Source organism: Dicentrarchus labrax, unplaced genomic scaffold, assembly GCF_905237075.1.
Source record: "Dicentrarchus labrax unplaced genomic scaffold, dlabrax2021, whole genome shotgun sequence".
NCBI lineage: Eukaryota > Metazoa > Chordata > Actinopteri > Moronidae > Dicentrarchus > Dicentrarchus labrax.
The window spans coordinates 21,384,444-21,399,579 of record NW_026136701.1 but is presented as its reverse complement, the minus strand read 5'-3'; the positions used below and the strand labels follow the sequence as shown (position 1 = coordinate 21,399,579).

The 15,136-nt window shown below is 41.9% G+C and overlaps 1 protein-coding gene across 1 annotated transcript in view; it reads left to right on the top strand.

Moving 5' to 3' along the window:
* st6galnac5a (ST6 (alpha-N-acetyl-neuraminyl-2,3-beta-galactosyl-1,3)-N-acetylgalactosaminide alpha-2,6-sialyltransferase 5a) overlaps nucleotides 1-15,136 on the top strand; it is a 47,137-nt gene that overhangs the window by 16,788 nt on the left and 15,213 nt on the right. The window contains exon 3 of the mRNA XM_051423160.1: nucleotides 11,433-11,845. Coding sequence (XP_051279120.1) covers nucleotides 11,433-11,845 — 413 coding nt within the window. The remainder of the gene's footprint in view (nucleotides 1-11,432; nucleotides 11,846-15,136) is intronic.

Here is a 15,136-nt window from a genome sequence, read left to right as displayed (position 1 = left end):
TCGGCTTCACGCTAGGATTATACTGCACCTTTTATCTTTCAGTTTCATTTTCAACTCGCTGTATCTTGTGTAGAAAAGGGACTTTTGCAGTGCAGGGGTGAACGTGATGTGAACATGAAGTAGTGGCACACACCTTGTGCTCAGACGTCTCCAACAAGTCATTACTCTCACCAAACTTCTCTTAACAAGATCATCTTCTTGTTATCGATTCAGCTCATTGTTTACCGCGTCGCGCTGGTTGATAACCTGCCTATCAGCCCCAACGACTGACCTGAGAGGATTATGGGAACATCTCAGCCCAACACATCAATAAACAGTGTGATGATGATGGTGGCCGTGAGCTCACTTGCAAATGTGAAATCTCCTCAAATACAGAATTGACCTCAGGTGTCTGGGTGCGCTCAGGAAGGGGAATCCTGCAGATGTTTTAATGATGTTTGCGGGGCTGCCGCTTCTCGTTCACATAATGACCTTATCAGATGTCATAACTTCGGCGGCTGTGAAGTGTGCATTTCTAACTTTCCCTCATCAAAGGACGCCCCTGAAATCCCTCCGTGTCTCTCTGAAGGCCTTGCCCTACATTTCTTGGTCTCCAAAGTGCTTCTTTCTCTGACAGCCACTCCTTTTTCTTGCTCCTCTTTTTCATCTATCAGATTGCCTTTCATTTTCCTGCCCTCCTCAGCCCGCCTCTGTCTGTCACGCCGCCCCTCCCCCCTCCCTCTCTCTTCGTCTTTCTCATATCTGCCTGCCTCCCTCTCTCTTCCTAATGTCCCTCTGTCATTTCCTCCTGGCTTTTTCCTCCTCTATCTTCACCGCACTCCTGCTGCAATTTTAGAGCAAAACGGGGGGAGAAGGAGAGGTTCTTTGACCTGGCAAATTGCACCTCATCTTCTGTATTCATGCCAAGGCAATCATTCCTACAGGGATGTGTCTGTGTGGTCCTCACAGCAATAGCTCTCTCCTCTATCTGGGTGGAGGTTATAGGGACAAGCAATGGCTGCATCATTGTACAGTCTGCACCAGCGGCTATCAGGCTGATATGGAGCCAATTAAGGCAAAGGAGTGTGTGTTGTAACACGGCGCAACCCGATTCTCTCCACACTCCCACTGGCTTGACACATCGGGTTGCCTGGGTCCAGTCTTTCCAGCAACTCATACTAATAGAAACCCACGGCAAGTGTTCTCCTCTTCGGTTCACCCACACCGGACGAGGTGAGGAAGGAGAGGGGGAGGTTCATGTTTTATCTGAGAGAAAAGAGAGAGAGAAAGAAGGAACATGCATGCTTCTTTTCACCGTTCCGTGCAGGTGGTGAGGAGAGTTAAGGACACAGAGTCCTGCCTTGAGGGCAGAGTCGGGCTGCAGAGGTGTTTGGTGTTTGGGATACAAGGGCATTTTTGATTGGGAAGGCAGTGCAAGGGAGAAGAGTGTGAAACAGGAATGAAGCTGTAGATTCAGTGTGGGTGGACACAATAATACCAAGTAGTCAAGTTTTGTTGAGACTGTGTCACAGAGATGATGCTACAACTTTGTGGTCAGTTTCGGGGACATGCATTGTGATGTTCTGTTTGGTGTTGTGTCAACCTCCTGCATATGATATCCTAAAACAGTGGCTCCTAACTTTGTGTGTTTTGTTTGTGACCCCTTTATGTGAAGCATTGTCTTCTTGCAAGCATGCGACATAAGTTGTGAACAGTCCAATCAACAAGGGGATCCCTACCTCAGGGAGTCACTTTAATACTTTTTAGAAGCCAGGAAGTAAAACTAGATTATTTTGTAAAAAAAATAAACAGAATTGAGTATTTTATAGGTATCTCTTGACCCCTTGTAAGGAAAAGTTTGGGACAGACTGTCTTCATACTTGAAATAAACTTGTCTGCTCCACACTCCCAAAAAAGAATGAAAAGTGAGAGTCCTGATGTGGGTAATAAATAGATTTTGAACACAGCGACCACAGACTGCAAACAGTTTATTAGAGCAATTGTGCAGGTTGTTGTCTGGTGGAGTGATATTGTACAAAACTGCGTGTTGTTAGAATAATGACTTTGTCAAACACAGTGCATCAGAGTTTTTACTCCCCATCTGCACAGTCAGTGGAACAAAAAGGTGAACACTGATTTGCAAGTCTTGCCGGAGCCTTCTGGAGATTGCACTGAAACAGGAAATGTATCCGTCGTGTGAGCCTTAATGAAAACGAATACGAGATGCAGCGACGATTCGCAGGTGTAATGACTGTGGTGTCTTGAGAGAGCTGGTGCCTGGATGAACGTATCACTCTTTCGCTACTGAGCATAAAACATGTATAGTTTGGGGGGAAAAAAAGATGAAAGCTGTTGTTTTTCTCTTGAGGACAATCATTAGTTGCATAACCACAAGAGGTTGCTTGTCAGGAAAATGAAAATGTAACCACAGGTTGTTTAAGATATTTTAACAAACAACAACTTGTCTAGTTCTGCTTGTAAACACAGTCTCAGTGTGTACCAGACTCTCAAAGCTCCTCTGTGTCTTCTGTTCTCGCTGCCTTTGCTTAAAGATATTTGATACATGTAGAAAAACTACAACTTCTATGCTGCTTTAGATGTTATTCAGCTTATTTGGCACCAGGTTACCATCAATTTATCCATCATGCTTTTATGAGCTGCCACTAACAGCTGCATCGTTACTGTTTTGTTTTAAACATAATTATTATTATCAGTGTTTTTGTCTCTAAACTCAGGCTACAGCAGTCCTCTATTATCTGCCCTTTTTATAAATGAATAATAACAGCAGGAAGTTCTGGTTCATGCTTGTCAGGCTACTGAGCTGTCGCATAAATGTGTCACTGTCAGAATTTTCCTGGATGAGAGTTTGATTAGTTTTTTGTTCCAAAAGTGTCATATGTATTTAAGCTGTCTGTTTTTGTGTTGTGTGTGTGTGTGTGTGTGTGTGTGTGTGTGTGTGTGTGTGTGTGTGTGTGTGTGTGTGTGAGTGTGAGTGTGTGAGAGAGAGACTCGTTTTGATGTCCTCTAAACTGTTGAATCCCTCTCCACTGGCCGTACACTTTTTACTTTGATCACAAACATGGGCACACAGGCGCACATTAGTCTTTTCTCCCCCTCTCTCTCTCTCTCTCTCTCTCTCTCTCTCTCTCTCTCCTACACACACACACACACATTTAGTGAAGTGCCTTCTTTACACTCCTGCTCGCTTTGAAGATCAGAGCTCAGTCACCAAAATGCTCCGCATGATATCAGCTCTTGTTTCCACCAGCACCCCCCCCCGCCCTTACAAGATCATCAGCCATGTCACCTATCCAAAAAACACTCTCAACATCCATCGATGAATTTTCATTAGTCTCTTTTTAGGCCAGATGCTGTTTTCCTTTCTGAAGTAGATAATTGCCCTCCATCAAATGTGTCTTCTTTTCAAAGTGCTCACAGAAAACTCTGGCCTAATTAAGACCGGAGCGTCAGAGCAGCAGGAGCTGTCAACCTGGACCGGGGTGCGACTGCTGACCGTTGGAATCCCTAATTGCCCCTGTTTCAATATCCACTCTCTCCTCCTCGTCCCTCCTCCTCTTCCTCCTCCTCGTCTTCATTAGTTCTCAGCAGTGCTCGCTTCCCACCTCAGCTCTCTCTAATGACTGGTCAAACGTGCATGCTGGACAAACAGCTCCAAATAAGCCCTCCTCCATCGACTCTGCCCTGCAGCACTCTGTGTGTGTGTGTGTGTGTGTGTGTGTGTGTGTGTGTGTGTGTGTGTGTATGTAGTAGTGCTCGTCAGCACAATAGAAACAGGTCTGATTCTCCTCGAAGTAGAGCACCTTCACTGCCATAACTGAATTCACTTTTCTTCTCTCTGCTGTTGCCTCCAGCTGTTGAGATTTTACTGTAATTGGTAGCTCGTACCACCCCTCCCATCCGCTCTGGTCTTTGCTGCTATCGACTCTAAATGCCGTTTTGTTTCTCTATTCCTTAACTCTTCCTATCTCTGTGAGTTTTATTTATACAGCCCAATAGCACAAATCACAGATTTGTCTCAAGAGGGCTTATAATCTGTACAGTATAGGACACACTTTGTCCTTAGACCCTTAGACCTTAGGGAAAAACTCAGACGTGCAGAGAGATGTTGTGCATACAGAATAGAGCAACATAGTAAAATTACAGTATGAACAATCAGGATGGCAAAACTATAGACTGTAAACGTATATTAAGAATGGATCCAGGAGGACGTTGAGCAACTTCAGGTGTCGCCGAACAGACCTGAGCCTCCTCTCCGCCTAGAGACCAGGGGAGAGGACAGACTACACAAACACACGAGAGGCAAAGGTTTCACCATTCACTCAGAGTGGAGAAAATAAACAAATGCTCAGAGGGAAAGAGAGAAAAGGACAACATGCACACAGCAGAGAAGGAGAGAGAGCCAAAAGAGGAGAGGCTGAATCTCCCCGTCCATTTAATTTCTTCTCCTTCCATTCTCCGCCTCTCCTTTTTCTCCTTTTCATCATCTCATATCATAAACTGCACATTTTGGCTCTCACAGTAGGAACCAGTTTAAGAAATTAACTTATTTTTTAGGGCATTTGTGTCCCTTTTTATCTGATTTTAGAGCTTTTTGGGGCCCTTTTTTTCGAAATGATGAAATAATCCATTAGCATTGCAAATATCCACTCGATTAATCCCGGAGAGATTTGTTTTATATTTACCCTGCTGTTAACAGGCTGGCTTTATAGAAGACTGTGGCGCCATTTTCCCCCAACCAGTGTGTCCTCCGCATTGTTGATGCTGATTTTGTTTGTCTGCAGTCTTTTATTGTTTAGTGTTTGGCTGTAGGGATGACAATGTTGATCAGCTCGTCGGTCCACCGCATTTATCCAGTCAAATGTTACAAAATCTATCAGATGGATTGCTGTTCTTTTTTTATTTTTACAGGCATCAGTGGTTTCCAGAGTATACTGAATGACTCCCCTGACATTTCCCCTAGTGCCACCATTAGAGTGACATTTGTGGTTTTGAGCTCAAAGTGCCAGCTGCTAGCAGGACTGTACATCTGTGCTTCAGCAGGAAGGTGTTACGCTGTAAATATGGCGGGAACTGTGATTGGTCAGTTTAGGCTGCTCGTGTCCTCTTCAAGTGTCTGATACCTGTAGTGATTGTTGGATGAAGACGGCTTGAAGCAAGTTGGAAAAAAAAGAGGCATCCACTCATTTTCAATAACACACATCTAGAAAAGCTATTTCCCTTGAAGACTTTCTGCTCACTGCAACCCCGACTGTGAATGACTCAGCCTAAATACAGTGACCACACTGCACAGAATAGTCCTATATTCACTAATGAAACAAGGCGGACCTTTCCACCCTCACCCATATCCCAGAGTACATGAAATATTGTACAAATATAATACATACATACTGTATAATTTGCTGCCATCAACAAGTGATTTATAAATCAAAACTGTACTGTAGGTATCTATGGTGGCACTCTGTTAAATATAGGTTATATAGGCTGTGTCTTTTCCTCACCCATATGACACTGGATAATGAGACCCACCAGTCACTAATGGGCCATAGAGGACAAAAGCTGCATTCACGACCCAGTGAGCAACACATGAGCAGGGTGACATACAGTACAATGTATTTATATGTATATTGGGGTCAGAATGTCTCCCTTCTTTTATTTTCTAAGAACTATGAAAAGCATTTTTGCTTCAAGCCACCATTCATTTATGCCTGTGGGTAGAAGCCTACTCTCTGAGGACGCTACAGAAAACAAAGGCGTCTTTGATGAGCCTAAAGGTCAGCCTGGAGGAGGTTGAAAATTATCTGTTTTGTTGTGGTATTTCTGGGCGATACTAGACAGCCAGACAGCATCCTGCTGGGCTTGGATGATTGCCGCCTCTCAACGCTCATATTTACCGGCCATATCCTTCGCATCCTTGAAGACCCGGCATCCTCACTAAGCTCTTGCTCGATCCCCCTTCCTCCTGCATTCAGCCGCAAAAATCAATAACAACACTCGAATGCTATTTCTCCGCTCTGAGGGGGTATGGCATACGTCAAGCGTAATGGTTCACTGCAGTGTAAGTATGTCTTTTCCCCAAGGGACTGACTTGAGTTGGGAAAGGGAGGGAGGTGTCGGGTGAGGAATTAAAGCTGATTTCATGCCCCTTTAAGACCCATGTGAGTTTTAACCACCAATTATTTCCTGTGTTACCCATGGGCAGCGAAGGGCCCTGAGCGCTGACTACAAAGCCAATCAGACAAGCCGAACTGCATGATCTTTTCCAACTACAATCACAAAGTAATAATGTGTAATTATATGAGTCCTCTATGGCTTTTATTCCTCCTTGTTCTTTAATCACACCCTCTTGTACAAGGCCTACCAATACAACTCAACAATGCCAGGCTTCTGACTCACACCTATAATATTCTTTTTTGTTCCAAATGACCTTAATAACACCGGAAACACATTTTTTATGACGAGCATCATATTTATTCAGCTCTTAAATCAACCCCAGAACACTCTCTAGTAATATCTCACCCGTCCACCCCCGTCTCCCTCTGCTTTCAAGGATACCGCCTGCCCAGGTGGTCTGGGACCGAGCAGCCTCTCCCTTTCACCCCCTCCACCACCTCTCAAGGTTAATCCCCACAGCTCTGACAGGCATGTTTTCCTCAGGTCAGGAAGTCAGGCAGGGCGAGCGTTTGGGCAGGCAGTGATGGTTCATACAGCCCGTTGAAGGACAGGCTCGCTGGAAGCAGAGGAGGGTTCAGATGCCGACAGAATGAGGAAACAGAGGAGGGGCGGCCCCCGCTGTCTGGGTTGTAGCTCCTGCAGGCAGAGCAGAGATGTGACTGGCTGTTGTCTGTCTGCAGGTTGGTGTTTTGTACTTCTACTAGGCCACTGTGGATGGATGGATGGGCTTAATGAAACCAGGGCAGGCTCCTGGCGTGTTCCACAAGTGGGACAAGGTTACACTTCATCCCTCTTAGGCTAGAAAATTACTATGAAATGTAAAATGATTTTGGTGTTCTGTGAGCTAATAAGTAAGTAAGTAGTAAGCTTACTCGGTCACAGCTTCTCAAACGTGAGGATTTACTGCTTTTCTCTGTTTGCTTTGATAGTAAATTGAATTTCTTTGGCTTTTGGACTGTTGGTCAGACAAAACAAGACGTTTTGATGGGCATTTTCATTATTTTCTAATATTTAGAGGCCAAAACATTAATGAACTAATTTAGATATTTTAGTATAATAGTTAGTGACAGCTGTACAACATCTCTGCCCCTCTTCAGCCAATCAAATAATAGATGGATGGTATTTATTGTTCCTGAAGGGAAATTTGTACTCAAAGCCTTTACACATTATACATACAGCTGACATATAGTCATAAATACATATATACAGTCATGCCCTAATGTGCATGCGTAGGCACTGAATAAATTCTTGATGGTTTTTAAAAGGTCTAGCTGTTAATGGAAGGGTTATGTTATACTGGCTGCAACAACCTCAGTTTGAAAGTTACCGTGCGCATGTTAAATCCAATGAGGTCAGACAGCTGTGGTCCACAGAGTGATGCTGCATTCAAAAGCTTATGAAGTAAAAGTACAGTGGTATTATCAGAGCAAAGTACACTTAAAGTATATCAAAAGTAAAAGCAATTATTCTTGAGGAAAATACTGTTTATCACTGTGTCAGGAGCATTTTACTGTTGTAGCTGCTCGAGGTGGAGCCGTTGAACTACTTTATATACAGTTAGGTAGTTTAGGCCAGTGGTTCTCAACCAAGGGCTCGGGCTCCTCCAAAGGTCACAGGATAAATCTGTGAGAATATTTATGGTAACAAAAACAAGGTTCTGTTTTCTATTTGTAGTTATTTTTGTGACATTTCTCGTATCGTTCAATTCATAGAACAAGGTGGTACACCAACTAAATCCTGCTTCTTTGCAATCTATAACGTTTTGTATTTTACAACTCTTATGCCCCACCCTTAAGTGGCCCTATGGGGCAAACAACCACAGAAAGACACCAACAACCAAAGAATCCCAGACATGGGATTTAATAACATAAATAAATACAAACAACTAATGCTTATCATATGTTTCCTGTGTAAAGTGTTAATGTGAAAAATAACTATATAGCTGTGAGATCGATGTAGTGGTGGAGTAAAAAACGCAATATTTCCCTCAGAATTGTAGTGGAGTTGAAGTATAAAGTAGCATAAATTGTACTTAAGTACCGTTCTTAAGTGTATGTACTTGCACACATGTACACAGTGCCATACCAGCCCAAAATAAGATACTGAACAGAGTGGACACAACTCCTGCCAAAGTAGGCATATGCCTCTAAATCCATTTCTAATCAGACTTCCCTCAGCTTGTAAGAAACATAGACTCGTGTTGCTTCATTGTGAATTTGAAAATGGAAGTGGAAAAGTCCCTGGAATGGTTTGTGTGTTCTGTCGAATTATCTGAAAAGTAAGAATGGCTTCTTGGAAAATTCAGATGAGGCTCCACTGTTTTGTGATCAGCAGAGAATTGAGTGTTTGTTTTGCGCAAACCTGAAAAAAAAACATTTCTTGAAAATTTTTCTTTTTCTTCTTTCTTCTCTATTTTTATGCCTCCTGTGAGACAAAAATAGCCTGGTGGTAATCAGAATACATTATTTAGTTTGGATATTCACTTGGCTTACATTACTGATTGCAGCTTTGATCAGGCGATGTAACAGGACACTGATGGAATACACTTTTAAAGAACCATAACACCCACAGTTTAGACACAGTAAGTTGTTTAATTACGATCAAAGGTGTTTTGTTGTGTTTGAAAGAACAAAGCCAGCGATTTCAAATGCATAAATGATAGATGTGCTTTGAATTATGGAGCGTTTATTCCATGAATCATTGAGTGGGGCACAATTTTCACGGGAGTTTTTCGTGGATAAATTCACTTTGAAGGAAATGTTCAGTTCAGCCAGTTCTGAGGGAAAACTACAGTTTACCTCGACTTCATCGCCTCAACCCAAACCACCATATTGGATGGGTCACGTAATTCCGGCTGAAATGGAGAGCCTTGTCCAGACCATCCAGCCTATTTCTTGGTAATAACCTGACCGAGCTCCCTGAAGAGGCCAATTCTGGTCAGCAAGGCCCACTTAAATTCTCCGTGAGACAGAGGAAGAGAGAATAGGGTCTGTGGAGCCACTTAAAAGCCCCTGGGTGAAAATGGGATTTCTGACCTGCTCCACTGGTGCCGCAGCTCTACAGCCAGATTGGCTGTCAAGGCGCTGCCAGGTGGGAGAGGGTAGGGCAGGGGGAGATGGGAGGAATGGATGGATGCTGCTGCTGTTGATGGTGTAGACCGCCAGGACCTCATTAGCTCAACATTTCATCAAACACTATGGCACCGGGGTGGCTCTTACTGCCGTCATATATCTCTTTCTCTTTCGCCATCTTTTCTTTCTTTTTTTTCCTTGTTGTAACCACTTTCTCACACTTCCTTATTTCTGTCTCCTTCTGTTTGCCACCTCTTCTTTCTCCCTCTCTCTCAATATTTCTCCCACTGCTCCTTAAGGTCTCATTAACTAGATGAGCCTGCTCGGCTGGTAATCTGCCACTAAGTCAAAGTTGAGAATGATGATGACATCCCCCCCCCAAACATACACACACACACACACACACACACACACACAATCCAGCTATAATCATTTGTTCTTGTTAATGCCATGAAAATGCAAATTTGTCATGGCTATAAGAATGTAAATAACCACCATATTTCTGCTGGGAGATATTTCAGGGCACATTAGAGTGCTCTGCAGGCCTGGTTTGCATATCATTGATTTTCATTGCAGGGGTCTGTGTTGAAGCAAGAAAAATCACAGACACACACACACACAGACACACACAGACACACACACACACACACCCACCCACCCACACACACACGCACGCACGCACGCACGCACGCACGCACGCACGCACGCACACAAGCAACATGTAGAGCAGCTTAACATACACAAATAGGTCCAATGTTAATGATTTATTTGCATGCACACCCTCAAATGAGCATGCTGTAGAGAGAAAGAGGCCAGACCCTTAATGAACTATGCATGTACAAATGAAAGATTTCAGTGGCTGCGTCAACAACAGGAGACGACTGTATGACTGTGTCAAGAAAAATAACGGTACACTGAGCAGGAATATGTCAAAATGAATAGAGTTTTTATAGTTAAAGCCATAGATGTAATTTAAATTCAAAAATGCTTGTTTTATTTAGTGGAACATCTCTAGGGCTAAAACTCTTATTTTCATTATTTATTGATTTAGCTGATAAAATGTCAGAAAATAGTGAAACATGCCCATCACAATTTTCACAGCTGACATATTCCTATTGCTTGTCTTATTCAACTAACAGTCAGAAACTGAAAGCTATTCTATTTACTAACATACTGTTGAAGACAGGCAGTTATTCAAAAATGAGAAGCTCAATATTTGACATAAATGATTCATCTGCTGTTTGACTGGTTGTTTTAGGTCAACTTAAATTGTTAGACAATAGGTCGCAAAGATTTATTTGTTCACTTTGTGGCTTTGGCAGTGTTTGTTTGAATCAGATTTATTTTTCAAATTTAAATCAAGCTTCGAGAAAAACAAAGAACAAGAGGTCACAATGTATTATCATGTCAACGCATTGACAAACAAAGTTAAAAATAAGATTCTTAGGAGAGATATAATGACAATAAACACAAGTGTGTACATGTACTGTACATGGCAACTCATATGCCCTCATATGCATTAATTTGTACATGAATCAAAAGGTGCACCAGGTTAAACACACATGTTCTGGTTGCTCAGATAAAGTATTTAATCCACATCATTATGTTATTATCAGCTGTATCTTTTTCCATATAAAAAAATTCATATTCTGAATACTTTATAGGTTTGTATTTGATAAGAATTCAATAGGAATTTTATGCATCAGAACTGTTGTTCGCAGGTAAACACACATTCCTCTGTTGTGTGCGAGTGGGAGAAAGATTTAAGGTGAATCCTTTGTAAGACCCCGGGGTTTCTACCAATCGCAAAGCAATATGACAAGCTACATATCCCCAGGAGGCTCTGTCACTACCCATTTGTCAACAAAGAATTTTCTGCCTCAAACACATTGTGAAGCTTTCTACCAAAGTTCCCCTAGGTGTGCATTTCTGTCTGCTTTGCATATTTCTGTATAAACCAGGGCTAAACTGAACTTTTAGAGCATTTCTGACTTCTGAAAAGAGTTTGTAGAGTTTATAACAAATATGGTGTAAAACTAACATAGAAATTGTGCTGGCAGTGCTGCAGGTGGTTCCACAGGGAATGAAGAGACCAAATGTTTTCATGCACAGTATATATTTGTATGAGAAATGTATTTTTTTCAGTTTACTTCATTCTTGTTTTTCTCCTTTCTTTCTTGCATTTATCAGCCTCTCAGGATGCACTGCCAGACCTGCGCCCTGGTAACCAGCTCAGGTCACCTCATCGGAGGTGGCAGAGGTGAAGAGATCGACCGGGCCGAGTGCGTCATCCGCATGAATGATGCCCCCACCGCCCGGGGTTACGCCCGCGACGTCGGCCGCCGCACATCCCTGCGCGTCATCGCTCACTCCAGCATGCAGAGGGTCCTGCGGAGTCGCCATGAGCTGCTCAACGCAAGCCAGGACACGGTGTTCATCTTCTGGGGCCCCAGCAGCTACATGAGACGCGATGGGAAGGGCCTAGTATACAACAACCTGAGACTGATGAACCAGGTGCTGCCCAAACTCAAAGTCTACATCATCTCCTGGCAGAAGATGCTGCAGTTTGACGAGCTCTTCAAGAAGGAGACGGGCAAGGACAGGTGAGATAATGATAGTGATAATGATCATTCATAATTACGGTAGTGCTGAAACAATGATTAGGCAATCAGTCGACAGACAATACATCATCAACTCGTGAGTAAGACTTTCATATGAAAGTGTGTGATGGAAACAGTCCAAACTTTTGTTGGTTCAGGAATCTGAAATGTGAGAATTTGTTGCTTTTTTTTTTTTATTATTTTTTATATTTGTTGGGGCTTTAACTGACACACAGTGACAGGAAATGGGGGAGAGAGATAAATGGTGACACGCAGCAAAGGGCCACAGGTTGGAGTCAGACCCATGGCCGCTGGAGCAAGGACTCATCCTTGGTACATGGGCGCCATGTAAGCTTTAGGGTGCCCTGGGAAATTATGATTTTCTGACTTTTTATTAAAGCTACAGTGCAGAACTTTTGACTCCCCCTTCCAGCATTTATAGTAATTACACTAACACTGTTAACGCGTGCTTATGACATACACCATATTCCTAGTTCCTATAGAACTACTTTGTCACTACAGTCACTTCCCCCTTCAGCTCTGGAAAATTGATCATTGCTGGTTGACGTAAAACTCCATCTTTAATTAAACACTTAAACACAAAAATCCAACAGATTAACTGATAATGAAAACAATCACAATATCAGCCCTAAATTGCAGTGACGATATTATAATGTGGTCGTGCTTTGTTTTGGTTAAAAGATCGTGTGTGTGCTAAATTTGCATATTCAAGCCTATTTCTATAACCAGTGCTTAAGGGACTTATAATATTGAGTACCGCCTTGTTAGATATCTTTCCAACTGAGTACCTCTACTTATTACTCAGTACAAGGAATTTCTACAAGGTGTAGTTATTGTAAGGATTGGGCAGAATAGGCATCATGTCCCGCTTAAACAAGCTGCAGGAGGCAAACATGTGCAGTGGTGTATGTGGCTTAGTTCGAGCTTGTGGATAACAGCTTACATTTCTTCTTCGGGACTCCAAAAATCTGTTGTTAAAAGTGGTCTTAACAAAACTATTTCTGATAGGTTATGCAAACTATTTACTGGATGAATTTCTCTCTGGCCAGTCTCCATTGTATTAATGTATTCATTTAACTTGAGCCCAAGAGAAAAACATGTTCAACGTGTTTTCTAACATAAAACTGTAAAAGTAGTCCCACATATGGAAAGCAAGGAAATATTTTCAGTCAGTTATTTGTCTGAGAGCAAGCATCATCTGACCTTCAGTATTCATCAATATTTCTGTAACTAAGTTCAAAACCCATAGCTTTTTTTTTATCATGTAAAGAATTAACAGAAAACAGTTCAGTAATATTCAAAGCGCACTTAGTAAATTCGACTACAGTTATTTCTATTTTATACTATAAATGAGTCATTCATACCCACAAATGAATCATTGTTATGCAGGGAATTCATGCGTCCAAATTTCTAATCCAATTCAAACTCTGAATCAAATTACCCTTATTTAAAGGCAGCTGTTTCCTTTATTTCAAAACATTATGAAAATCAGCTTGTATAGACAATTAAATGCCTTTAACTGTTCTTTGATTCACACACTCAGTTGTAATCGTAATAGAAGAAGAGTACTTTTCTTTACTTTTACTTTAATTAATAACAAAACAACATAAACTTCTAATTTCACATATTTGAAGGCTCTGATGTCCCAGATGTTGGAGTTTCCTGCAACTACTTGAATGCATCGGCAAAGGAAATATTTCAGAGTGGTCAAGTGTAACAATGATGATGTACAAATGGTTTAGAAAACACAGCTCTGAGATTTTGATTATTATTATTTTGATAGTCCATGCTGAGTTTTCAGTCCTGTGGCCATTAATGCTTAATGAAAATGCTACCATACACACACGCTCTCTCTTTGTCTAAGCCTTTTCTCAGTGGAATCTGACTTCAGCTTAAGATAGATGTCAGGGGGGAAATTGCCGACTAGGGGATTTGGTAGCTCAGACATCCATCCTTCAGCATCTGTGCCTACAATCATGGTAAATGTTTACAGTGAGCAAGCAGCTTTTGTTGTACTGTTATCCTTTATAGCATTAGGCATTAATATCTGTGAGGCTTATTTGAGGCCATTTCTGCTCTGTGGAGCGGGGGAAGAGAAAGAAAGATAGTCTTAAAGTATTATTTTTATATCTAATGTTTCAGAAAAGTTTAAATGGAGCTATCAGAATGAAAAATGTTCCATACCTTTATGAAATAAGAATATGTTTTACCTGATATATAAATATGCATCCTATTGTCTTTAGGGATTGGGAGCCTGTGAGCAGCATTAATAATAGTTTTTGGGTAATCAACTGTGTGATCAGCAACCCTGCAAGCCTGTAATTGTGATTATGGGTTATGCCATTTCAGTGAAGGTAATGAAGGTGGTGTGGGTTGTTGTCTCATCCACCCATTTTAATAACACCAGCAGAGGAGCAATGAAAAACAGGTGTCCCTCTGCATCCTCTGTGTTAAATTGCCAAACCAGAATGAGGCTCAACCAGTGATTAAAGGCAAATTAGTTTTTGAAATAACTTTTTTTTTTCTATTCAGTATTTTATGTTCCTGTAATGCTTTATTACAATCGCTAACAGCCCCACTGTGTCGCACTGTTAGGTTTCTACTCAACACATTTGGGCTGAGTAGTGTGAGTATTTTGCTGGAATCAAATGTGTGGGTAGCAGGTTAGAGATCGTTCAGTTACCAAAAGATCACAGGTTTGATCCCGTTAATAGCAAATCCACCTGCTGTTGAGAAAATGTCAGCTAAAGCCTCGGCAGTCCTGGAACCCTATTCTGTGGTGACTTATGAAGAAGGTCAAAAAGAGGAAAAGAGAAGCCACAGCAGGTCCACTGTGCAAGAGAGAGCAGCAGAGAGTACGTAGACCTGGGATGAACAAGTGGCCACAACAGGAGCCTGAAATGGATGTACAGAGACCATACCCCAGACATCCTCTTATACCCTCTTATTTATCTGTTCCTAGAATTACACTTAGCAATACTCTGAAGAGTCAGTTTAGCAGTAAAAGGTCCCTGCTAAAAGTTAAGAGTAAGAAAAATTTACCAAGTGCAAGAGTGACTATTTAAGGTGTTCAGTTATTTTGGCTTATGGTCAGGCAAACCTCTGCTAGAACATACAAGATTAGTTACAGAATTCCTTACAGGTCTGGTGTAGGTCTAGTGGTGTAGTTGCAGATTGCAACTCCCTCGCTTCACCCTCCCCTTCCATGTACGAGGGAGAAACTACAGTGGCTGCAAAACGTGCAAAAAATTTGCCTACCTACAGCCAGTGTTT